We start from the raw sequence: 24,381 nt of genomic DNA on the forward strand, positions 1-24,381 counted from the left end.
ATTATATGAAATATTGCAAGGATAGAGCGCAGCAGTTCCACTCAGGATACAAATTTCCCATTGTTTTTGACCAAGCTTCGAGGTCACATACAAACAGTATTGCCACAATTAATGTGTTTGCCAGATTTTCAGATAAGTTTGTCTGTGGCTTGTTTTTCTTCATAATTTTTTTGGAAAGTTGCTTAGGAGATAGAAAATAGAATCACAGAGCTGTTTAGTTGGGAAAAAAATCTCTAAGATCATGAAGTCCCACCATTAAACTAGCATTGATAATTCTACCACTAAACCATGTCTCTAAGCACTATATCTACATGTCCTTTAAAAACATCTTCATTCTCAGAGGGTGCATAAGTTAGATTTGGTTTTGAGTTTTTACTCATTTGCAAAATGTTGTGTAAGAAGTAGCTGGTAGCTGGTAGCAAATACTGCCAGTCTGCCATAAAGTCTGTCCTCTCTCTTTTGGAGAGTCTTTCCAAAAGAGAAGCTCTCTTTTCTGCTTGCTCGCTGTGTTGGGTCAGCACATACAATACTGTCTCAGAGCCAACTGTCCATTTCACCTTAGTTTAGGAGTCCCAGAATTGCAGAACTGTAGGTGTTGGAAGGGACCTCAAGAGATCATTGAGTCCAACCCCCCTGCTAAAGCAGTTTCCCTGCAATAGGTCACACAGGTAACTGTTCAGAGAGGTCTTGAATATCTCCACAGATGGAGATGTGCAGCCTGCTTCAGTGCTGCATCACCCTTACTGTAAAGTTCTTATATGTGTGAGTATGAATCTTACTGTGTTCAAATTATAGGGCATTGCTCCTTGTTCTATCACTACGCACCACTGCAAAGAGCCTGGCCTCATCCATTTCCCTCCCTCCTCCTTTCAGATATAAACATTAATCAGATCCTCCCTCAGGCTTCTTTTCCCCAGGCTGAACAGATCCAGGTTACTCAGCCATTCCTAACAGGGAGATGCTCCAGGCCCTTTACCATCTTTGCGGCCCTCCTCTCCTTCTAGGAGATCCCAGTCCTTTTTGGACCTGGTGAGCCCAGAACTGCACACAGTATTCTAAATGTGGCCTCACCAGGACTGAGAAATGCAAATTCATTTCTCCTGTGTGTGAATTTCTAGGATTTAATAATCTAACATAATTTTTTTTAGTGTTTCAGATTCTTTGTGCACATGATTTATCAGAAGATACAGCACGTGATTTAAAAGCATACTAAGAATTTCTTCGTATGTGTTGCAGTGAAAGAAATCTAATTGCTTTTGAAAAGAAGTTCAAACATTATTTCTTTATAATGAGAAGTACATCAGTAAGTAACTTGCCAGTGAAATGATTGCATGTGCTTAGTCTGCTGCATATTTTGGCAAAATATGTATTTTGGATCTAAGTCTTTTAGCTTTAGTCAGCATGTAGAGAAATAATTTTAGACTTAATTTACTAATGTTGCGTTTAATTTTGACATGAGAGAAGCGGCAAGGAGAACAGAAAAGGTGCCTTTTCTTCCTAAGTCTTAAAGCCTTTTGGTAAGAGATAACACGTTTAAAAAGAAAATGGTAAATCTTATCTATTTCAGTTTGCCCCAGAGACCAATAAAATGATTATATTAGAAAATAAAAGTAGAATAAATGTAAGATGATAGGTAGTAGAAGGAAGCTTTTCAGATTACAGCATACCCTGATTATTTGGGGAGAGAAGTTAGCCTCTGTGCTGCAATGCTTGGAGGACCGTAATGAAAAACATGGGCTGCTTGTGGGATTACCACAGTGAAGGTTTACTGCTGTCAGTGTGACAGAAGGTGAGCTGTGGTTTCTGTAGTGCTCTGGTTTTCTGTCACTAATTTTGCTGTGTTCCTTGGGTTCCAAGCTGTCAGAAAACTTTATATAAACATCTCGGAGAAAGTAACTTAATTCAAGGGCTTGCAGACACTGAATTTTATTTCACAGGGAGAAAGGGGGGAAGCTTAGACTTGCAAGGGGAAATTGGCAGTTGATGTAGCTGTAATAGGGAATCCTGAGGGGCCTACAGTTGCAGACCTAAAATGACCTTGCTACTGAACTGCTCCTATACACTTAATTCAGCAGCTCTGCAGAAGGCTTCCTTTGTGATGACAAGGAAGGTAAGATCTGTGAACCTGCATTTGTAAGTGTAACTTAAGGGACTCCTACAAATGAAAGGAGGAAGGGAAGGGATTGAAGTGGAGTGTCCTGTAAAATGGGAGCTGGAGAGTGACAGTCAAGGTCTCAGTCACCATCAGCTTTATTCAGTCAGTTAATTGAAGGAGTACTGGAAATGTGTTTGGTCCTTGAATTCACAAAATCCCTTTGATTACTTATAAGACATTGCTTAGGTTTGTATCGAAGACAGAAGAATACTCAATGGCATTCTAATTGCATTAGCTCAATATCGATCTCCCTATCACTTTTTAGCTTAGTGCCCTTTGCACCATATGCAGATGTAAGTGAATGCACATGTAAGTGCACTGGGAAATTCTCTTCTTCATTAAGCTACATGTAGGCTAAAAGGAAACTGCTAACAACCCGATCCTATGGGGAAAGGCAAGCTTAGCCACTAACAATGAACTGAGTCCACTATCTCTTCCGGAATCATGCTAGACGGAGTATAATAATACAAAAGGATAGAGTAATGTGAAACAGACTTGTGCAAGGCAGAATGTAAGAATCTGTACAGTCTTATAGAACTCAGCAAGAGAAGTAAGTGTGTAACAGCAGAGATTGAAGTCATCAGTCTAAGTATATTGTTTTGCTCAGGTCTCTGTTATTGTTACTAGATTTGGTCCAGTATTGGTGTGGTGTCTTCACCATCAGTATAGGCCGTGAAGATTGTGTTGCTGCAGAAATGCCCTGCTGTATTAGAAGCATCAGTAATTTATAAATTATCCATTATATACGGTATCTCTCATCCAGACCTAGAGTAAAAGCAGAACCATTTTAGTGAATTACAGCATTCTATGCAGTCCTTTCTCTAATTCAACTCTGTCTTCCATTCTGCTCTAGTCCCATCCCTGCACAGTGCTCTCAGATTCAAAGTTGTATTTACTGCCTGTTCCTGTGTTCTTGCCAGTACCATCACAGGTACTACATGAGTCACCAGTTGGAGTGAGTTGTTCTTTTCAGCTGGCTTGGGTGTGAAAAAGAGATACTTTGTCCTCGGGAAAAACAGGGAGCTTGTTTGTGTCTTCAGGGCTTTTATATATAAATGTATACGCTCCAGCTTGTCTGAGGTAAGGAACATTCCATCAGCGTCTGAGATACAGCTCTGTCAGGATACTGGTTCCCAGTGTGCATATTTAAATGTTGGTTGTTGTTCTTTTTGTTTACATTTCCCCTTTTCTCAGATAAACTTTCTTTTTCTTTTAATTTTTCCTTTTGATTTCTGGAGCCACGGTTGTGTCAAAGCTTCCGGTCTTTGTATGTGCTTATTTCTGTACAGGATGCACTACAGTGCTTTATTATGTATAGCTCTGAGCTGATCTGCTTTGCTCGGGCTCCAGTGAGTTCTTGTGTGTGTGACCTGATGTGAAGAATTTTGGTGTTTTAGCCTCACTTTTGACATGCAGTATTGTCAGGCTTCACTCATGAAGCCACGAGTTTTGTTGTCATTCCATTTGTGTTCTGCACTAGAGCTGCTGGCTTGGCAATCTCTGCTATAGCAGTCTGTGCCTTCCTTCCCTCTCATTGCCTTTACTAGGGAATAGTAGCAACATCTTTTTCTCCACAGTCTGTTAATCTTCTGTTTGAAATACTGCTTCTCTTTCTTCCTGACATGACTCTTGTTAATGTATTTGAAGCGCGTAGCAAAAATTCAGGTACTTAAGTTGCATGAAGCTGTTGACATTTCCTCAGATATTAATACAGATCCTTAAACTTGCAATTTTTAGCCATTTATTTGAGCAGTTTGTTTGAGAACAAATTAAGAGCAGAAAACGCAAAGTACTTCTTTCTTTTATCATTGGTTAAAGATACCACTTAGCTTCGGAAAAGCCATGGGGTCATTTAAAACCATGTAATAGCATGTCCTTATCTTTTTATGTGAGATGTGGGTCAATTACACAGTTCTGAAAGTTGTATCATGACCAGACTGGAGTGATTACATGCTGAGGAGATACAGTAATTTCTCATTAATATGTGCCAAGCTATTAATACTGAGACTACACTATTCAGGCCCACAGTGAAGTGCAAGCAGTGATGGTTAGAGAAGTCGATTAGGCAGATCCAGACAGTAGCAGGGGGAAAACAAGAATTTTACGTTGGTGAACTGACTGTGACTGCAGTTGCTGACACATGTTCACATTAACAAACCTTTCTCTACAACTGCTCTCAGTATGCTAAGGAAAGGAGTATTAGGAGCAGTGCTTAGGTAGTGGAAGGCTGATGGCACTGGGAAGCCATGGTGGGAGCTCCCATGGCTCTGCAGCTCCCAGGGGCCTGCTGTGATGTCTGCAGCCTGCGGCACAGCCACTGAGCCGCTCCAGATCTAGAGTCAGTCTGTGTGTCCCATCACCTCTATGGCATCTCATATATACATGATGAAACAACCCTTGTGTAGCTGCAGCAGCTTTCTTGATAGCCCAGGAAACACGAGGGAAGCTGAAAAATACAGAATGGAGCTGGCTGTGTTTGTATAGAATAAACTTTCTGAGGAACTGTAACGTATAACCACATATTTTGTCAAGTCCAGCTGCCCTTTGGTTACACAGCAGTAACCAAATTACTGTTAATAATGAGCAGTTTTTAATTGTGCTACCTGAGACTTGCTTCTGCAGCAATTAATGCTGGAAGAATATGAAGTTCTTACAATACTTAACGCTAAAGGGTGGGAAAATAGCCTGCCTTTCCTTTATGCTCCGTTTCATCAGGCTAAAAGAAATAAGCCTAGGAACAAAACCTTTCTGAGAGCTGTAATGGGCTGCCTGGTCATTTTGCCAATGATGGGAATACTGAATGCATAAATGGTGCTGGAAGAGCCAGCCTTCATGTGTCCCAGTGGCTGGTTTCTCTGGAGTGTGCTGCATGGTCATCTGTTGATGTGTGTCATTTGAGACCAGAAACAAAGCTGCTTACTACTGGGGACCACTGACTAGAAACATCTGGAGAGATTCACTAATTCCTATTTAATTTTCAAGTCTTCAGAATTACTGTATTTCAGCTGCAAAGTACTTCTCATGTCCCCTCTGCTCCCTGTCCTGCTGAGTGCGAGGTGTGCTTCTGAGGAGCAGTGCTGACACTAGGCCTGTGGGTAAAGCAAAGCATGGCAGCAACCTCTCTGAGGAAGAAAAGCCGATTTTCTGCATGCCCTTCTTGAGTAAGAAGGTAAAGATGAGGCTGATAAAGCTGTGCTTTTTATGATGCTGAAATATAAAATGTATTAGTAGTCAGCAATAGAAGAAATAACAGCTGTTCAGGCTTATTTAATAAAGTAGTGTTTAAAAACAGGAAATCTGTTGTATTGGTTGCTTTGATACCAGTTTATCTGACCAAGCTTTGCAGTAAAAATGCATAGTTGTTTTGTGATGGGTTTTTTTGTGTGTGTTTTTTGGTTTTTGGTTTTTTTTAATGAGAGCATTTTAATGAGCAGCGTGCAGCTTTTAAAATAATTGTTAATATTTGGCAGGGAAGGTGGGAGATGATTCTGAGCTTAAAAGTGCACTTGTTTGGGTGCACAGGCCTAGGGGGAATGGTTTCAGTTGAAAAATATAGATCTGTTTTCCACACACAGCTAATAGGGGAAATATTCCCTGGCAGCCCGCGCAGGTCTCAGGCAGACATGCCTACTCTGTCAAATCTTATTATCAAGGCTCTCTACCTATATTACAGAATTGGTGCTGTATCCTCTCTAATGAAGGGATTATTTTAAGGCCATGTGCATTTCAGCGGGAGTAAGAGCCTTGCGTTGAGAGAGGCATCTGTAACGAGGGGTTTTTAATCAGGATACATTATTAATGAAGTGCACTGGAGACGCACAAGCCTGCTTTATTAGGCAAACTGTAAATGAGCCCATTCGGTAAGAACGTGCAAAATGTGTGTGTGCTGAGAGAGGCTATTTTGAGAATTTAACTCATTTCTGAGTAGTAAAGGCATCCGGGCTGGCTGTAATTGGTGCCTGTGGCAATTGTTGATACCCTGACTACATTAGCTTTCCGTGCCCTTTAGCAGAATTGAGAAAACATTTCTAGTACTCGTTAAGCTGTCTATTATCAAGACATCATAAATATACACGTTTAGAATGGATCGTTTTCTATCCCAGTGCCTTAGAGCATTTAAATAAATTAGTTCCTACTATTTCAAGTATTAATGTTGCGGTAATTATGCATGAAGCAATAATGCAATTAAAATTGCCTTCCAAGTCGCTCAAGTGGGAATATTTTTAGAAAATAATACTTGATCTTTTCTCAAAATACACTCCCGAGCAGGTGGATGGGCTGTGTGGCTCAAAATAATGGCAGCGTGAGACTGTTTTACCTCAGGATCCTCCATCGCCTGCAGCTCGAGTCAATATTAACCAACTATTACCATCTGTTGGCTTTTGTTGACCTCTGGAAGGAGGCAGCGGTCTGATTTTAGTTTTTTTCTCCTCCTCTCTTCTTTTCTTTTTTGCCTTCTCTGGTGGCAAAATGCCCACATCACAGCTGGCACAGAGCGCTCCAGCAGCGGGGGGTTCATAGTTAAACAATGCAGCCACACTTCAAGGTGGGAAATATGGGCTGTTGTTCAGTTTGCAACATATTCCACTTCCTTTGTGTACAGTGCCTACTGCTTTCAGATCTTTGCCATATCAGCTGTAATAAAGTGCAGTAAAATATCAGCTCGGCTTTCAGCCTTAGGTCTAAATTTCTTTACATTTAAATTGGACCTCTTGTTCCTTGGGAGAAAAATACATATCTTGTCGCTGAGTTACAAGTAAGCTTTCCCAGCTTTTTGGCAGTCAGGTAATAGTTAAAGAGAAAAGATTTCTTCTTTTCCAGCCAGAAAAGCGGTTTAATGACTTTGGGTCCATGTGTTCATAGCAGCACTGTAGCTGAGCCCTGCAAACCCCTGGAGCTTGGCAAGCCAAGCAGACTTGGCAGGTTTTCCTGCCAGCTTACCAAGTCTGAGTCAAGCATGGGTTGTTGCAACTTCGAGTCTATTTAGAATATTTTGTTAACAGGAATATTGAGGTGGAGGGTTTTTTCCTTTGCTGACCTTAAGGGATACCATCCTCTCTACAAACAGATACTGCTTAAACTATGTGTACCAGTTTATGGCTTGTGTTAAATGCAAAATAAGTGTGTATTTTATGCAAAGTATCTGATTTGTTGCTCTTGACATGAAGGTACTAAGGAAGTGCACGACATTCTTTCCATTGATTGGCATTGGATAATGTGAAGATCTGCTGGAGACGAGCTGTTATTTTTTCTGCGTGTTGTGATTTCAGAGCACAGTGCAGGCTGGTGTGGGGAGGAGTGAGGAATGTACTTGCTTCTCATTTTCACCTGTGTAGATCCTGCCAAAAGGAAAACAAGTTCAGATTTTGAAATAGGTGAACATTTATGTTGCTGACAGTTCTTGCCCAGCAAAATCATAACAGTCCTGAAATAAGGACAGTGCTTTACTGCAGAAAATTCATATAAGGTTAAAGCAAACTTCATAAGACTAAAGATTGTGGCACTTAAATACTTAATTACCACAGTCAGAAACATCCATCTCTGTATTCTTCAATAGTGACTGATGAATCCCAGGGGCTTCTTAGCATTTCTGTAATGAATTCTGCATCACCCAGTTGCAGGATAGCTACTTTCTTAGTTAGAAGGAATGGGCATGTGGAGAGAGTGCCTTTCACTTGTACTTCCAACAGTCCATCTACTCCATCTACTGCTTTGTAAGACAATTTAATAGCTTGACTTTCTCCAAGTTTTACATAATTGTGTATTCACTTCATTACTGCTAATATTTTTATGGGAAATGTGAATGAAATATAATAGCTTTGCCTGGTTGGGGACTCATTTCCTAGCTATGAGCCAGCTACAGCAAGTCTGACTACTTTATTTCACCCGCCCAATGGAAAATCGAGGATGTCTGTTGCTGCAGGATTACCTGTGAGAGGCTATGGCTTCATACAGCAATGATATCTGAAGTACCATGAGCCAGTGTCATAAAAGGCCACTAATCCTCAGAAGTTCTGTTTTGCCTGGTGGGATCTAGAAGACTGAGCAGAACACAGGCTGGGCTTGCCAGATAGTCAGACAGGCTTTTGGTTTGTGAGCTATTTTAAGTATCTTGTATTAGTATCCTTATTCATCACAGAATCATTGAATGGCCTGGGTTGAAAAGGACCACAAAGATCATCTAGTTCCATCCCCCCTGCTATGTTCAGGGCTGCCAACCACCAGACCAGGCCTTGAATGCCTCCAGGGATGGGGCATCCACAACCTCCTTGGGCAACCTGTTCCAGTGTAACATCACCTTCTGTGTGAAAAACTTCCTCCTAATATCTAACCTAAACCTCCCCTGTCTCAGTTTAAAACCATTTCCCTTTGTCCTATCACTGTCCGCCCTCACAAACAGTCGCTCTCTTTCCTGTTCGTACTCCCCTTTCAAATATTGGAGGGCCACAGTGAGGTCTCCCAAATTTGTTCATGCTTGCAGTAAACTGCAAGAGGCATGGAGGGGATGAATGCCTAGGTGATCACTGCTAAATATTGAGGAGGAAGCTTGTCTGAAGTTCAGATTTTTGCCAAGAGAAGCTGCCCTCAAGTTCATTACCTGCCAGTCCCAAAAGAACTGATTTTTCCCAAGACCTTTCATAGTTTTCATTTAAAGAACTGAGGTTTGCAGTTGGGTAACAGACCCAAGTCTGTGTGAGGATGGTCATCGTGTGGCTTTGGGCCATTAGTTGGGTCCCGAGAGTGAGACTGGGAGGGTGGTGACCACTCCATGTACTGATGGTGCAAGTAAAAATGATGAAAAAAGGTTGGAGTGTAGAATGTGATTTTCTTCTGTGCTTTTCTCTGTGCAGACCTGGAGGGATGAACACATAACCTTGTCTGGTTTAAATTTGTGTATGATTGACAGCATGAATGATAGAGGAAACTGAATTTTAGGAATGGGGTATACATATTTGTAGTTTATTCAAGACTGATGTATTTCAACTAACTGGAAATAGAGTGAAACTGATGAGTCTTGTCAATCTTGTCAATACTTAAATCTTCCCTTAAGCTGTCTCTGTCTCGTGGTGAAGAGTCCCAGTCTACTTAGACACCAGATTCATGAAAGCAGTTGCAGGTCTTGATGCGGTCTTCTTACCTTCTCTTTCCTGGTTACTCTATACCCATTTTGAGTGAGAGCAGAGAAGAGGCCGAATGGTATACAGCTTTGCAGGGGCATTCCCATTGCACAAATTACAGATGAACCAGAGAATAAATGATGCTGGCAAGAGAGTGCTGCTACATCACTGGTAGGATAGTGTCAGGACAGAGCTCTGTCTGTGAGCGCCATGGACTGTTGGGCAGTGACATGTAAAATAACAAAGTAAACGTGAGATAAAATATGTTAAAAATGGTGTTGTTCGAACTGTAATTTTAAACTAATTGTTGTGGTACATGGTTGAGCCCAAATGGGCTTCACAAATGAACTTTGAAAGGGACAATAATCACAAAGTGAAAGTGCTCCTTTGACAGATAAATGCAATGGTTTTTGCCTTGGGAAAGGACAATTTTTTCACTTCTTTCCTTGGCCTTTCAGTGCTCACTGACTGAGAAAGAAACTTTGTTCCAACTTAGTAAAGCATTTCTTATTTTGAAAAGCTGCTTCAACAAGATTAAAAGTAGGATTAAGCAAGTAGGTCCAATTAAATTCTGTAAAGAGTTGACTCACACAATGCTGCATATAGCATTCTTCTGGCATTATGGTGTTAGAGACATCTCAAAAGGGAGCTCAGAGGCCACCCAGTCCAACAGGGTCGATACAGAGTTTGAACCAGGTTGCTCAGGGCTCTTCAGCTGTATTTCATAGACTTGTGAAAGGATGGAACCATCACAGAATCTTCAGGCAACTTCTTCCATTGTTTATTTCTTAATTTATGTTTATTAAATAACAATTATTATTATGCTGACAGTAGAACTATAATAATGCAACTGATGAATCAGTACTTCAGAGTTTTTAACTAAAACAGAACACAGGTCAAACAGAGCATCCATCACAAGACAGCTAACATGACAATTCTGATAATCTCTGATGGAAAGTAGGTTAGCTTGTGGCGTTAAGCATGTTGTTTTGCCAGCAGTAAGATTTCAGAAATATTTTGAGGCCGTTTGTTTTTCTGGAGTAATGATTCATACACAGTAAATTGTTCCATCACCTGAGTATTTTATTTGAAACAAACAGCACTCTGGCAATATTTAAAGTCTTAAGATTTTGGAAAAGAATAACTTCCTGGCACTGCCCATCTTTATTTTTGAAGCATGACAAGCAGCTGTCTCCAGATGGTGGTCTGTGTTCCATAGCCTCCTCCTCTACTGTAGATGGAAGCATTTACTGCAGTAATAAAGCTTCTTGTAACCTGTCTTTCTTTGTTTCAGCTTTGGTTTGCTTTCGTTAATGGATTCTCTGGGCAGATCTTATTTGAGCGATGGTGCATTGGTCTGTATAATGTGGTAAGTGCTACGTGTTTTGAATTGGTATTGCTTGGGATGTGTGTTAGTGTGTGCTCTGTCCCATCTCTCCTAGGTAACAATCTAAGTGTATGTCAGGAAAGGTGAATTCATTTGTAGAATCCATTTTGATCTACCCCGAGCCATAGAAAGCAAAACACTGAATGCTGTTTTAAATCAAAATAAATATTGAAAAATGCCCTTAATACATAATACTAGTGCTTAGTTCAGTATGACTTCAGTAAAACTGCAGCTTTTGGGTGTACTTCAGTTTTCTCTTCGAAAGCATCTTCAGTCTCTTGTATTGAGATATTTTATTGGCTGCTAATGTTCAAAATAGATCTCAGGTCTTAGCCTTTGTGCTTTTATTTTCTTATCTTTTCATAAAGTGTTATTGTCCCAGTGATTTTGGTCCATGCAGAAACATACCGAAGCATTTACTGATAGATAGTAAATATGGAAGACCTTCTTTCAGATCCTGTAAGAGTTAGATGCTCAGTGAAGCATCGTGCACTCTTTACTGAGTCATTACAGAACTGGAAGCAGCACGCTGTGTAACCAGTATTCCTTGCCTTAACCAAGTGTAGGATGTGTGCTTTTCAGTGTCCCGTACTGTATCATGTGATTTTATCACTCTAATTAACAACTTTAATCTGATTAAAGCCTGGAAGATCTCCGGTGCCACATTTTGCTGCATACCATCAGCCTGTGCTGGTCTTCTTAATAGAGCTTTATATTTGAAATGTTAGTGACGGCTGGAATTATAAGCCACGAGGATGCTTTGTCAGTGTTGAAAAATCCTTTGCATTTCTTTTTAGAGGGAAGAAATTTTATTTATTTATTTATTTTATCAGACTCTTAAGTATGTGGAAACACAGAAAAAGCCAGCAAATTATCTCTATCACTGTGTAGTATTAATGGAAACATTTCTGTCACGTTTCTCTAATCTTAAAAATGATGGCACAAACCCTCATATGCTGTAAGATTCCATCGTCTCCATGGAAGGCATTAATTCAGGGATTTTCCACTTCCTCTTCACCCTCATTTCCTGACTGTTGCACAGTCTGTCATTCATGGTTAGATATTTGCATCTATTATCTTTAAACCTGGTTTGATGGATCTACCTACCCCGCATTTAAAGCTCATGGATGAAGCTCATGTTAGAGAATCAGCGGAGTATAAATTAATCCTTGTTTCATAAGGCCACTATTTTCTAAAAGTAGAATTGGTCCCCAAGAATCACAGAGAATCAAATGCTGGTGGGGTATTCAGGGCTTTCACAGTTTGAAGGGGTTAGATTTTTAAGCAGAGTTTAACTCTTCTGTTCTTTTCCACATGTATTAACCCTCTGTTTCACGAGCAGTCTCATTAAAATGCGAAGTGTAGGAAATCTTACTAGCATTGTGGTTCCAGCATTTATAGAATCATAGAATCATCTGAATAAGAATGGTCCCTTAAAGGTCATTTAGTCCAGCTCTCCTGCATTGAGCAGGCACATCTACAGCTAGATCAGATTTGTATACATTTATGCTGCTTCACACAATAGGACTAGTGATAGGGATGCAGAGAATGGCCTCAAATTGTGCTGGGGAGGTTCTGGTTGGATATTAAGAAAAATTTCATCTCTGAAAGAGTGGTGAGGTGCTGGAATGGGCTGCCCAGGGAGGTGTTGGAGTCACCATCCCTGGAGGTGGTGAAACATTTAGATGTGATACTAAGGGATGTGGTTTAGTGGGGAAATCTTGGTGATTGGTGGATGGTTGGACTGGATGATCTTGGAGGTCTTTTCCAACCTTGTTGATTTTATGGTTCTGTACTGGAGGCTTCCTTTCAAATTTAAAAAAAAAAAAAAAAAAAAAATAATAAAAAAAAATAAAATGAAAACCACATCTAAAATAGTGTCTTGATTCAATTGGGAAGTGTCCCAAGAAACATGAAAAAAATAGGGAAATATCATAAAGGTATATGAGAATGTGTCATGTTTTGGACTATACTGGGCCAGTTGTCTTACTTCTAACTCTGCCCACCAACAGTTTAACGATCTGATTTATCACTTTGTGAGTGAAAGAAGTTAGGTCCAAGGATGGAACAGTTGCTTCTTGCTGGTGTCTGTTCCTTCTTGTTGCTCCTTGCTGGTAGGAAACAGAGCCCAGCTTTCACAAAATTGAAACACGTGCTAGAGATGGTTCTTGACCTGAAGCTGCTGGTTGAACTCTTCTCAATATGTTAAACATGCATATATGTATAGGGTTAGAAATTAATTTTCAGATACAAACAATGTTAAATTCTGTGGCTAAAGTTCAGCCTGCAGGCATGCATACTAGTGACATTTTCACTGCGTGTGACAACAGACAGTAAGAAACATGCATCCCTGAGGTGGCTTTAAATGAACCGCCTCAGATCCTGGAAACACCTGAATAAGAATGATGTGGGGGCTCAGCAGAGGCTGACTTGCTGTGATTCTGGCAGGGTTCTGCTGTCTCTCCTGGAGCATTTCCAAGTCTTGGTTATCTATAAGCAGTCAGAAATAGGGACACACAGAGTGGTTAATTTGTTCCTATCAGGACATACCTGGCTGGAGAATTCCTGAAGTACTGCAACACAGAACAGCCATTGTTTTTCAGTGTATTTCTAACGTGACATCCACATTTGCTTTGTTCCTAAACTTAGCTTTGATTAAACATATTGCTTATTTAATTATGCCTACAAGTGTGGCTGCATTTGAACCCATTCTTTCAAGGCTTGTTTGTAAAAGTACATGTCGTCTTTCCTTTGCACTCTGATGTGGCCTGCCCTCCCTAGATGAGCTGCCACATCAGAAAGTACCGATGGCTGACTTCCTGAATGTAAGCTGCTTGGTTAGTAGCACCAATTTTCATTTACACTTCTTTTCTTTGTAAGTCAGTATTTGAGAGTTGCAGATTGCTGAGGTTTGTGCGTGGATTTGTTTGGACATTTCAAAATGCTCTCAGCGCACCGGTTGGTGATGCATCTCCACTGAAGTGTCTGGGAATTTTGCTGTTGCCTACATACTGAAATATTATCAAGGATCCACTTAAAACTCATAGCCGCTTTTAATGAGCGTTTGCTTGCTTTGCAGATTTTCACAGCATTGCCACCCTTCACTCTGGGAATTTTTGAGCGATCGTGTACTCAAGACAGCATGCTTAGATTTCCACAGCTATACAAAATTACTCAGAATGCAGATGGGTTCAACACAAGGGTAAGGGAACAATCTGCTTCTTTAAGAATAACATGAAAAATGTTGTTTTCCAGGTCTGTTTCATCACAAAATAACTTATTCCCCACTGTCTCTTCTGTTTCATAATATTATACTGCAACAAGGTGGTTGTTTTCAAAGGGATTATGTTGTGTTTTAAAAAAGAACAATAACAAAACAAACTGTTTGTTTTTAACTGAGGATTTTCGGAAGTGGCTTCAACTGGAACTTGTCCTGAAATCTGAACTGTGTATTTCACATAGTCGTTTGTATCTGAATATGACCTTCTAATTCCCACCTACTAAAAAAGGGTTGTCTTACCTTTGTCGTAGAAACTGGATGTCTTCGTCCACGTTTCTTCAATATAGAGGCTGTCACAGCACTTCCGACTAGAGAGCTTTTCCACAGTTAATCAGTTCCCTTCTATTATTAAAGAAAATAAAAATTGGAGAGTAAAAATGTGTTTATTTTGACTTTAACTTTTGAAAAATGCATTTTATTTCATTTTGCTGTTTTACATGCCAGAAAGTGCCAGCACTGGAACTCTGTGTTTATTCCATAAGAGGCACATATTTAAATGTACTTCTGAGTCAGGGAGGCTGTAAGACTGCTTTGATTAGAGAGGAGGGAGGTGGAAACTGTTGAGCGCATAAAGCTCTAGTTTGTGCAACACTGCTTTATCTGTAAGTTTAAGAATTGCAGAGCATAGAAAGTATTTGGCCATTAAAAGAAAATAGAACACTTCATGGTATAGAATCAGTCTTTTAAAATCATTCCTTGAGATAATTAAAGAAAGGTGACTCCATCTGTCTGCTGTATTTTGATAAAGATCTTAAGTTGCAAGTCTGCTTGCCTGTAACATTTTAACTTGTTAGAATAAAACTGTCCAACTGGACCGGTGTTTTCTTGTGACAGAGCAGAAATTGTAGGAGGAAATGGATCTTAGGAAAGTTTAGGTATTTCACTTCAGGAAAAATATCGTCTGACTCTAAACCACACAATGAAGCGTTTGTTGGGAGTTAGAGAGAGGTCAAGAGTTTTGGACTTTACTGATGACTTGGTTTGTTTTCCCTCAGGTTTTCTGGGGTCACTGCATCAATGCCCTGATCCATTCCATCATTCTCTTCTGGTTTCCACTGAAAGTACTGGAGCATGGTAACGGCTTCATTATTTCTTACGCCAGTAACTGATGTTCAGTCTTACAGAGCCAATGTGTTTGCAGAATTGGAGGTTGTGATAAGTTCTAAGAAAATAATGCTGACAGTTCAATAGACTCTAGCTGCTATTCTTGGCCAGTTATCTGGTGGCTTCCTGAGTTTATTCCTATTTAACTTAATTACTGTTCATGTAGCGACTTAAATACTTAAGAAATTAGCCAAAGTCTTGCTCAAACACAAAAATGTTCTGTACAACACCTGATTTTTTTCAGCGATGTGTTTAGAACTCAACGTTTTACTGTATAATGTTTTTGGAAGGGTTGTTAAAGCAGCTGGTAGCTGTATTACAAGCATTTGTTTTATCTTTCTGGATCTTTCCCATTCCATAATGCAGCAGTATAAAATATAGAGTGAAAGAATGAGGTTTCACTATCACCAAAGTCTATGGAAGAAGTGAATTGCCTGGATTGGAAAATACCAGATCGTGAGTCAGATATCAGGAAAACAAGACTTTTTTTGTATGAACTAAGACTTGCTTTCTATGAAATGTAGTGCAACTGCACAGTATTTCAGGGAACAGTAAATCTCGTGCAGTTCCTGCTTAGATTTATGATATAATTGTGTGGGCAGAGAAAACGTGGGAAATTTGTTTTACTGTATTAAGAAATGGGACAAGATCAGATGAGGAATTTGGGGGAGTGGAGGTAGTATTTATCAAAAACAAGAGTTTTTCAAAACAAACACTTATGTAGAAACACTAATTCCAAGATCCTTCAGCTTGAGGATGGATTAATTGGAGAGGAGGTAAAAGAAAAGGAAAAGGAAGGGAAGATGAATGCTCACATCAAAGGGGCATGATAGTAGAGATATGGAGGAGGCAGGTTCATGTTTCGCTCTACCTGGTTCAGTAAAACTCCAGTGTCATACCCTCAGTGACGATTTCACACAGTGTCTGACAGACCATACAAGAAGGAGACCTCCCTTTCCTCTGTGGGCTGAGAGCTCTGTTTCAGTTTAGGGGGAGAGAGATTGTTTTTGTTTCACTGGTCTTTGTTTTGCTTTGGGGGGCCTGGGGTTGTTCTGTTTCACTGTTTTTATGGGAAATGTTAATCTTGAATAGCTCCTCTTTAAATCCAACTTGAGCTACTCAGGGCTGTCTGTAGTAGTTGCAGGCTACACTTTCTGTTTCAAACTTCCATAAATAGTTTTCTGACTATTCACTTCCTAAGTAGATAATACACATTTGCTTTAGACAGTTGAAACGCTGAAATAGTCACCTGTTCACATGGTAACCTTCTTTCTGAGATCATTTCAATATGTTGCTTAGCTCGATTTTCAAAGAGGAACAAATATTGAATTTTCATGTTTCTCTGTATTTCTAAGTAAAATAAAAGAGATGCCAGTGCCATAGACAAAAATGCACCGTTCTCACTGGGGTGTATTTTAACCTCTCAGGTTCCTCAGAATCTGAAATGCACATGTTCAGTGAATGGACACTTGTATGGCTCTAGAAAGATGTGTTCGCTGAACATCTGTCTGTTCTCGTTAACAGCAATATCATTCCTTTCAGGACTGTTTAGCTTCCTGAAGTGGAAGGTCATGGAAAACTCTGGAAAAAAAAAAAAAAGAAATCATTCCCTTGTCACATTACAATGTAACTTTAAAGAAAAAATGAGACTCGCAGCAGATTTTACTCCATTACTTAAATGTGCACTGTGGTGTGCTAAAGCAATATACTGTCAGAGTCATTAGACGTGTTTATTATAGAGCTATCAAAACAGGTAAGTTTTTAGGCATGCCTCTTTGTCAATAAACTGAGACATCAAGCATCACCAGGATTTATGGGATATGGAAGGCTCCATTCTCTCGTGCTCTTTGCCTTTTTTTTTGTTGACAGTAGAGGAAAGAGCAAAGAGTCTGCTAAAACTTTGTGTATTTGGGAATGATATGGTAAATTTCTGAAGCCACAGAGTGCCAGGAGAAAAAATGGGCTGATGGAAATGCCTGTGGCTGAAGATCAAATCTGTCGGTGGGCAAACAGGATCAGGTTTTTGATCTCGTTCTGCTGTTTGTGATTAGTACATCTGGTGATGTTTCTTAGTAGTTTAGGTTCAAAATGGAAAGAAAAGCCACAATATCAAATCAGTGACTTCTCGAAGATATTCAGAATCTGTCAGTTGTTCAGAGAAAAACACATGCAGTGATTGTAGAAGCAAACCCACACGAGTAGCTTGGGCAGCTGCACTGTCTGAACCTCTTACCCATGCGCTGGACAGAGTCTTCACCAGAGGTCAGGCTGTCAGGGGCTCTTCTCTGTAGCCTTCAAGATTTGCTGATCCTGGAGACATACTTTACAGGAACATAGTTAACTAAGTAGGTGACCCTGGTTTTACAATGTCAGATCCAGTTTTGCAAATAAACCTGGCTAAGTGGTACCCTTATAAGTAGAAGCACTGTACTAAGCAGTATGTGTTTAGGAACAAGTCCAAGGGTTTTATCTTAAGCCTTTTTCATCCCTGCTGTTTGTGTATTTCTTTAGCAGTTGTCTTAAAACCTGTGAAAATACCAGTACTTATCATGCTTGAGTAATGCTTGAAAGTTCCTGTGAGTATGAGTTCATCTGGCATTAGCGTAGCTGTTGAGTGTGCTTTCATGGTGTTCCGGTTTTATTCAGCATGGGCTAAGAAAGACTAAACAGACATTTGAAGCATTGCCAAGGTTGGCACTTGCAAGTGATAGATTAACATGTACTTACCCTTCTGTGCACTTGACCAAGCAAAAGCGTGTGGAGGACTGAATGCTGCTCAGTTACTGAATTAACCTCCAGTGAGGTATTTTAGATACTAAACGTGCTCTTAAAACTGCAAAAGATCAATCTACATGCTCAACTTTATTTCAGCGCAGATCAAGTCACGTGTAGGCTTTATTCACCATGGAGTTTGTTGGAGCTGTCAATAAGCAGCACAGAACAGATAGTCACAGAAGTGATGCCGACCTACCTCAGCTCTCAGAGACAAATTACACGTTAATGCCTGGCAAAAGCTTTCCCTTCTGCTAACAGCTTCTGGCAGGCAGGGCTGTGTATACACATTCTATCTGAGCACCCTGTCTTGTTTAGCACAACTGGTGCATTACCAGTAGCTCACAGCTTCTAAAAGTGCTCTCTGACATTCCAGTAGGCAAGTTTGGAACCAGTTACTGCCTAGCCTCCTCAACATCTCCTTCATGCGGCTTCTGTTCTGTTGATACTGGTTAACAAATGTCACAATTCTTCTTTTTCAGATGCTGTATTCACAAACGGGCAGGGAATCGACTATTTATTTGTTGGGAACATAGTTTACACTGTAAGTTTATTTATCCAAGACATTTTTGAACGGTAATTTTTTTTTACGCTGTCAGAAAATTATGTAAATCAGAAGAAAGTTTAAGTGCAGTCAGACCTATGTTGTGAGCCTGATTTTTCACCCACATTCATTTTTTTACACATGGACCAACAGTATCTTCTGCTCTGTCCTTCCCCACCCCGTTCTGCCAAGGCTCCAGAGGTGGGTTGGTACATAGATGGTACTTCCATTTTTAGGTGCTAAAGGAAGATTGGGCTGTGGACACCTCCGAATTTGAGAGTGAAGATAATGAAGCTGTCTTTTGTCTTTTTCCTTTACAGTACGTTGTAGTCACTGTTTGCTTAAAAGCTGGCTTGGAAACAACTGCATGGACTAGAGTAAGTGTTCTTCATAAGCTTTTGTTTTATTAACGTTCATACAGTACTAAAAATCATTTAAGGCTGCAATATTTTAATAGCATCTTTTATGTAAGGATAAACTTAAGTTCTGTAATTACAGGAGAGGAGAATGAGTGCATTCTGAAGATGTGATAAAAAAGAGCATCCTGTCAGAAGTAGGAAGAGTCTAAAACTATTTAGACAACATTTTTAAACATTGAAAATTTAGAAAAAGATGCTACAAATTTGCAGACAACTGTAATTGCTTAAGAACAACATCTTTTTACTCTGTAGCTCCTTTAAGAATTAATGCAATGGCGCATGATGTCTGCCCACAGATAAACAAATGGGTTTTGCAGAGTTCTTTGAAGCTTGTAAAAAAGCACTGTTGACTTCACATTGGCTGAGAAGGTTTGTTTGGAAACTTTCAGCAATAAATAAGGGTTGTTAGTCAAACTGTTGTGTTGATTCCTACATTTGAGTCGTTTACTTGCAGTGAGTGAGTGCTCTGTTATTGGTAGGTGTCAGAATTTGCCAGGGCAGTGACCTCCAAAGAATACGGGGGGTAGGAGGGTTCCTGTGTTGATGGACCTCCAGATCTTTTCTTCCTTTGTCTAAACCTCATGAAAACACAAACACTGTGAGTTTGGTGGAGTCCCTGTTTCTCCACACCCACATGAGATGCCTTACAGAAATGCAGTTTTCATCGTATTCTAAGACGTGGTGCCCTTGAGACCAGGCTGTTTTGAGGAGCCCCATATTCTTATTCTATCCATTTTCTGGAGGGATTTGGCTAAATCTTATAACCTCATTCCTCCTATTAGTTGTAAAGTGTTTCCTTTCGTTCCTCACAGAGGAATTGTTAAGATTAATGAGCTGATGTCTGCTCTGAATTTTAAAGATGAAATACTATCTGTATGGGCTATTTAATTATTAGGGAAATGCTAATGCTTTCTGCCTCATTCTCTCATCAGAAAATAAAGTCAGTTCTTTTTTGTTGTTGCTTATGCACAGGTTCTGTGTTGTGTACTAACATTTTAAAATGCAAAAGTAGTTAGAAACAAATTAATCCCCTGTGCACTGAAAGATGACTTATTCAAATCTGCAGTGGAGGCACATGAGCCCATTTAGATCCTGTTATGTTTGAATTATTTGATGCTTCCTCCTCTCTCCCCTTCCCCGGGTAACTGGTGACTTTTCAGTCACCTGGGAATAATAGCAATACTCCCTTTCCTAACTTTATTTTAAAAGATATCATAATTTTTAGTAGATTCTGTTCTTGAAGAGTGGCATTTTATACAGAATGTTATTGTTCTACACAGAAAAATGATTGTATTTATAGTCAACTTTTTCTATATACACCCTAATCCCTGTCCCATTGCTTACACCAAGTGATTCTCATGATCTTGGAATCTGATATTACAGTTATTATTTCAGCTGTGAGTGCATCAACAAACAGAGAATCTTCAGGTTACTTGGAGAGTATTAAATGTACAACATTGAGTTAAGCCTCTTCTCCATCATCAGCTGGATTGGTTACATGCAGTTTGTTCTTCAGAGCGAGAGGGACGCTGCCACCTGGGAGACACGTTGGGTTCAGCTGAAAGCTTTAAAATAAGAAACACAGATTCAGTGTTGCTGAGAGGCCGGTATACCCAGTAGGCAGCGTGGAAAGGCTTTGGTAAAAGCAGGAACATGACAAAGAGCGAAATCTGCCTATTAGAGATGTGTGGGGCAACTTTATCTTTGCGTTGCCTGCACATAACATTGTAGCAGGCTTTTCCAAAACACAGCCTTCTTCAGTGCTTTGCCATGCTGTTTAAACTGCTTCAGATAAATTGGACGCACAAGGTGCATGTAGTGTAGTTTTCTTTTTAATGTGTGAGCACTGTATTTCATTTTCTGTCATTTAACAGTTCTGACAAACTTGCTTCTTCTGCTTTGTACGTGAGTTTTCAGCAGCAAATGATAGATCAGTGGAAAATTACCAGTGCAGAGCTTGGTAGGGTTAGCATTTGAGAAATGGTCTCAAGCAGGACAAGGAGGGCTCTTTCAAAAAGCAGAGAAAGGTAGAGAATTAATGCAAATAAATACAAACCTGATATTTGTGAAGGGAGATGTGTGGTGAGAAGTGATTGGGAAAACCATGAGATGATGATGAAAACAAAATGAGTAAAGACTTTGCAAAGCTTTGCAAGGGCAAGGTTAAGAACTGCAGAACTCAAGAACTGTCCTGCCAGAAGAACGGAAAGAACCAAGACAAAAGAATTCACTAGCCTAACTACACTAGGAATAGGAATGTGTCTTTGAGTGGTTTCCCTGCTTACTTTTATCTTTACAGCTTTTAATTGTATAGCCTGTAGGAGTCTGCGGTTTGGAAGTATCAGTCAGATGATCAGATGATCTTGTAGGTCCTTTCCAACCTTGTGATTCTGTGATTCAGTGGAGCTGAACCCCACAGTTGCTTGCTGTGGCAGGGATCTATTCTGGTCAGAAGATAGGCACAAAATGTCCCTTGTTTTCAGAACAGCAAGCAAATCAAATGAATTAAATTGCCCCAACTTCCCCCAGATTCAAAAAAAATAAAGCCTCCTAGTCTCTTAGTTTTATTCACATTAAAACTGGATCGGAATAACTTTTCCAGCTGCTGGTCAGGACTCCTGGGTGAAACATGTAAATAGAAAAGTCTGAAAACAAACCTTCCTGCCCACAGTGTCTCTCCTGGAAGGATCCCACCCCACGTCCTGCTTGCTTGTCCAGCCTCCTTAAGGGCTGAACAAAACTCTGACTTTTTGAGGGTGCCTGGAAGAGCATTCTTTCCATCACCTCTAAAGTTTTGCTGTATGAATGCTCCTACTGTATGCCGGCTCCAGTTGCTTCCAGCTATCTGCCAGTCTGCACTGGTGCTGCAGACTCCCTGCTTGTTTGTTTTCTCTACTTCTGCTCAAGAAAGCTCTCCTTTCTGAAGATGCTCAGTACTTCCAGGGAAGGAGCAGTCTTCTCCCTCCAGAAGTTTCAGTCTCACAGCAGGCAGAATGCAATACCTACTCTTAAGCACTTTGATTCTCAGACACCCTGTTTGAAAAAGCAAAAAAACAAGTCAACAAATACAGTCATCAAATACAAAGTATAAATCTGAGAACTAAACAAACATACTGTGTATCCACTACAGCCCCCAGTGAATGAATTCATTGCCATGTTTCTGAGGCCGTATGTATGTAGTAATTAAGATTTATGCAGGTACTTCTCTGAGTTGGAGCCAAAGTCATCAGCCGCAGGGGTTGTTGGCATCCAAAAAAGCTGGAGCCAACAGTGAGCTCAGTTGCGTGTTACAACCAAAATTACTGATTCTATCCACTGCACTGTAAAAGTAAAACAGCTTAAATCATCTTGAACAGCAAAATAGTTTGGGTGTGTAGGAGAAATGACTTTCCTTAGTGCAACTGAAATGAACTGTGTGCTGGACATGTTCTTGGTCACTTTGATACGGCTTTTATTTACTCTTAGTCTGCAGATTAAGTAAAGATGTAAACTGTATTGCATATCAATAAATCACTTAAAACACTTTTAGAGCAGTAAAGGAAAACTAATCAGTAGATGTTGATGGTGTAGGCAGTGGTATATCACGCAACACTGAACCGTCTTCAGTGAAAAGAGCGTGTGGTGCACATGGATGTGTGCATGTGCTCTGACATGAAGGATCTGTCAGCGTGAACTTTAACCTGTGCCTTTGAAAAATTCTACCTTGATGCGTGTGTTGAACCTGGCATGCATACAGTGGGAACCAGGAGCTAGATGAGAGAAATCAGAGCTCTAAGGAAAATCTGATGAGTTTTTGGAGCTCCAAGTAAGACAGATTGGCTGGGAAGACTGACTGCCTGCCCTGTTGTGAGGCAGAGATTAAAGAGGAGGCTGTTTTATGCTGTTTAAACAACCTGTGCTACTGGCCTGAGACCAAGGGCGGTAGACAGGCCTGAGTGAGGCTGATAGAGACCTTACCAGAAAAATAAGTGCTGTGGTGGCCGGGGAGGTGCTCTGTACTGACTCTTCTCTCCCTGCTCCTTGACAGTTCAGTCATCTGGCCGTCTGGGGAAGCATGCTGCTCTGGCTCGTCTTCTTCGGTGTCTACTCGGCCATCTGGCCCACATTCCCCATTGCACCCGACATGCTGGGGCAGGTCAGTATGAAGGCTTGGTAGCACAGCAATGCTTGGCTGCTTCTCTGCCTCAGCCAGCAGATGCGCAAGAGACTTGTAAAGGATTGTATACTACTAAGAGCACTTGTACTTAACATTTCTTAAAGCTCTGTGCATTCATTGAGCTTAATCTCCTCGTTAGAAGAGCTCTTTCTCCCTAAAGATGACATCATACACGATCATAGGCACTGTAGAATCTACATGGCAAGTCTCACTTCACTCGAATAGCAGTGAAATTGGCTCTTTGATTAATGTTTTCCTACTTAGACTTCATCTTTTATAAAACTCTAGGTACAAATTTAGTTTTTGCTCTAGATTTGTGGGTTTTTGTTTCCATTATGGATTCTCCCATGTATTTTGGTGTAAGATTTTTCCCTTTCCCCTCCATTTGCTCAGAATTAATCAGAATTGACTTGAGAACAGCATGAGATGGTCAGAGGCAGAAGGGAAGCTGACCTGTTAACGGTCCCTCTATAACACCAGTGGAATGTTGGATTTGTTTCCTCAGTGTCAGCTGAGTTCCAGGTGGTGAAATTTTTCCCTTTGGTGTCATTATTTCAACCTGTGGTGAGCACAGTGAGTCATGAGCCTGTAAAAGTCACTCAAAAGCCTTGTGAATATTTAAAATAGTGGGCTTCAAGGAACAATGAAGAATTTTAAAATATATGCTAAAAAAATTATTCTGTAGAGCGGAACTGTGTCAAACTGACCCACAGAGCGAGTTTTACTTAGGAGTTGCCTCTTAAGCAAGGATGCTGTTTATGATACCGAAAGAAAAAATACAGTGGGGTTTTAGTGAGGAGTTGGAGTGTCTTTAACTCAGATCATCCTTGTGTAGTAGATAATAATAGTTAAAATAATCCAAGTTTGAAGGAACCAAATAGAGATTTTAGAACTTACTCTCTCATTTATACTCAACAAGAGCAGTCTGGCATCATCGTGTAACTAAGAAAATGCATGTTGTATAATTACTGATAAGTCACTGGGGATAACAGAGGCTGTTGTAGGCATTCACGGACAGCTTTTTGCAACAGATTGTGATAGTGGACAGGCTGGGATCAGCAGGTAAGTGGCCGACAGGCAAAAACTAACTTTTTGGACAACATTTCATGGTGTCATCTGTGTGTTTCACAGCACATACCACAACAGCAGCGGTAGTTCATATGTTGATGTATCAGGCAGAAATTTGACTGAATATCCCATTAGAATATGCCGTTAACTGTACTACAGATTGTAGTGGTGCCATTAGGGTATCAGCCTTCCTGTACATAAATGATAAGGTGAGCTATTTCTTCTGAAGAGTCAGACTGTCAGTTTAATATTGCTTTTTTTTTTCCACCAACATGGATTTCAAGTTCCTAAACAAAAAAATCTACATGAATAAAGTTCCGGTTTTCCTTGGATACATTTTAAAAATATGTTTTTGAAGTTAAAGTTTGAATTGATTTT

The 24,381-nt window shown here is 40.2% G+C and overlaps 1 protein-coding gene across 5 annotated transcripts in view; it reads left to right on the top strand.

Annotated features, from left to right (window-relative positions):
* ATP8A2 (ATPase phospholipid transporting 8A2) overlaps positions 1 to 24,381 on the top strand; it is a 295,095-nt gene that overhangs the window by 180,245 nt on the left and 90,469 nt on the right. For all 5 annotated transcript variants that reach the window (XM_072326477.1, XM_072326474.1, XM_072326472.1 and 2 more), the window contains 6 exons: positions 10,568 to 10,642; positions 13,740 to 13,862; positions 14,936 to 15,014; positions 18,299 to 18,360; positions 18,681 to 18,737; positions 22,807 to 22,914. In XM_072326477.1, coding sequence (XP_072182578.1) covers positions 10,568 to 10,642; positions 13,740 to 13,862; positions 14,936 to 15,014; positions 18,299 to 18,360; positions 18,681 to 18,737; positions 22,807 to 22,914 — 504 coding nt within the window. The remainder of the gene's footprint in view (positions 1 to 10,567; positions 10,643 to 13,739; positions 13,863 to 14,935; positions 15,015 to 18,298; positions 18,361 to 18,680; positions 18,738 to 22,806; positions 22,915 to 24,381) is intronic.

This window comes from Excalfactoria chinensis, chromosome 1, assembly GCF_039878825.1.
Source record: "Excalfactoria chinensis isolate bCotChi1 chromosome 1, bCotChi1.hap2, whole genome shotgun sequence".
Taxonomy (NCBI): Eukaryota; Metazoa; Chordata; class Aves; order Galliformes; family Phasianidae; genus Excalfactoria; species Excalfactoria chinensis.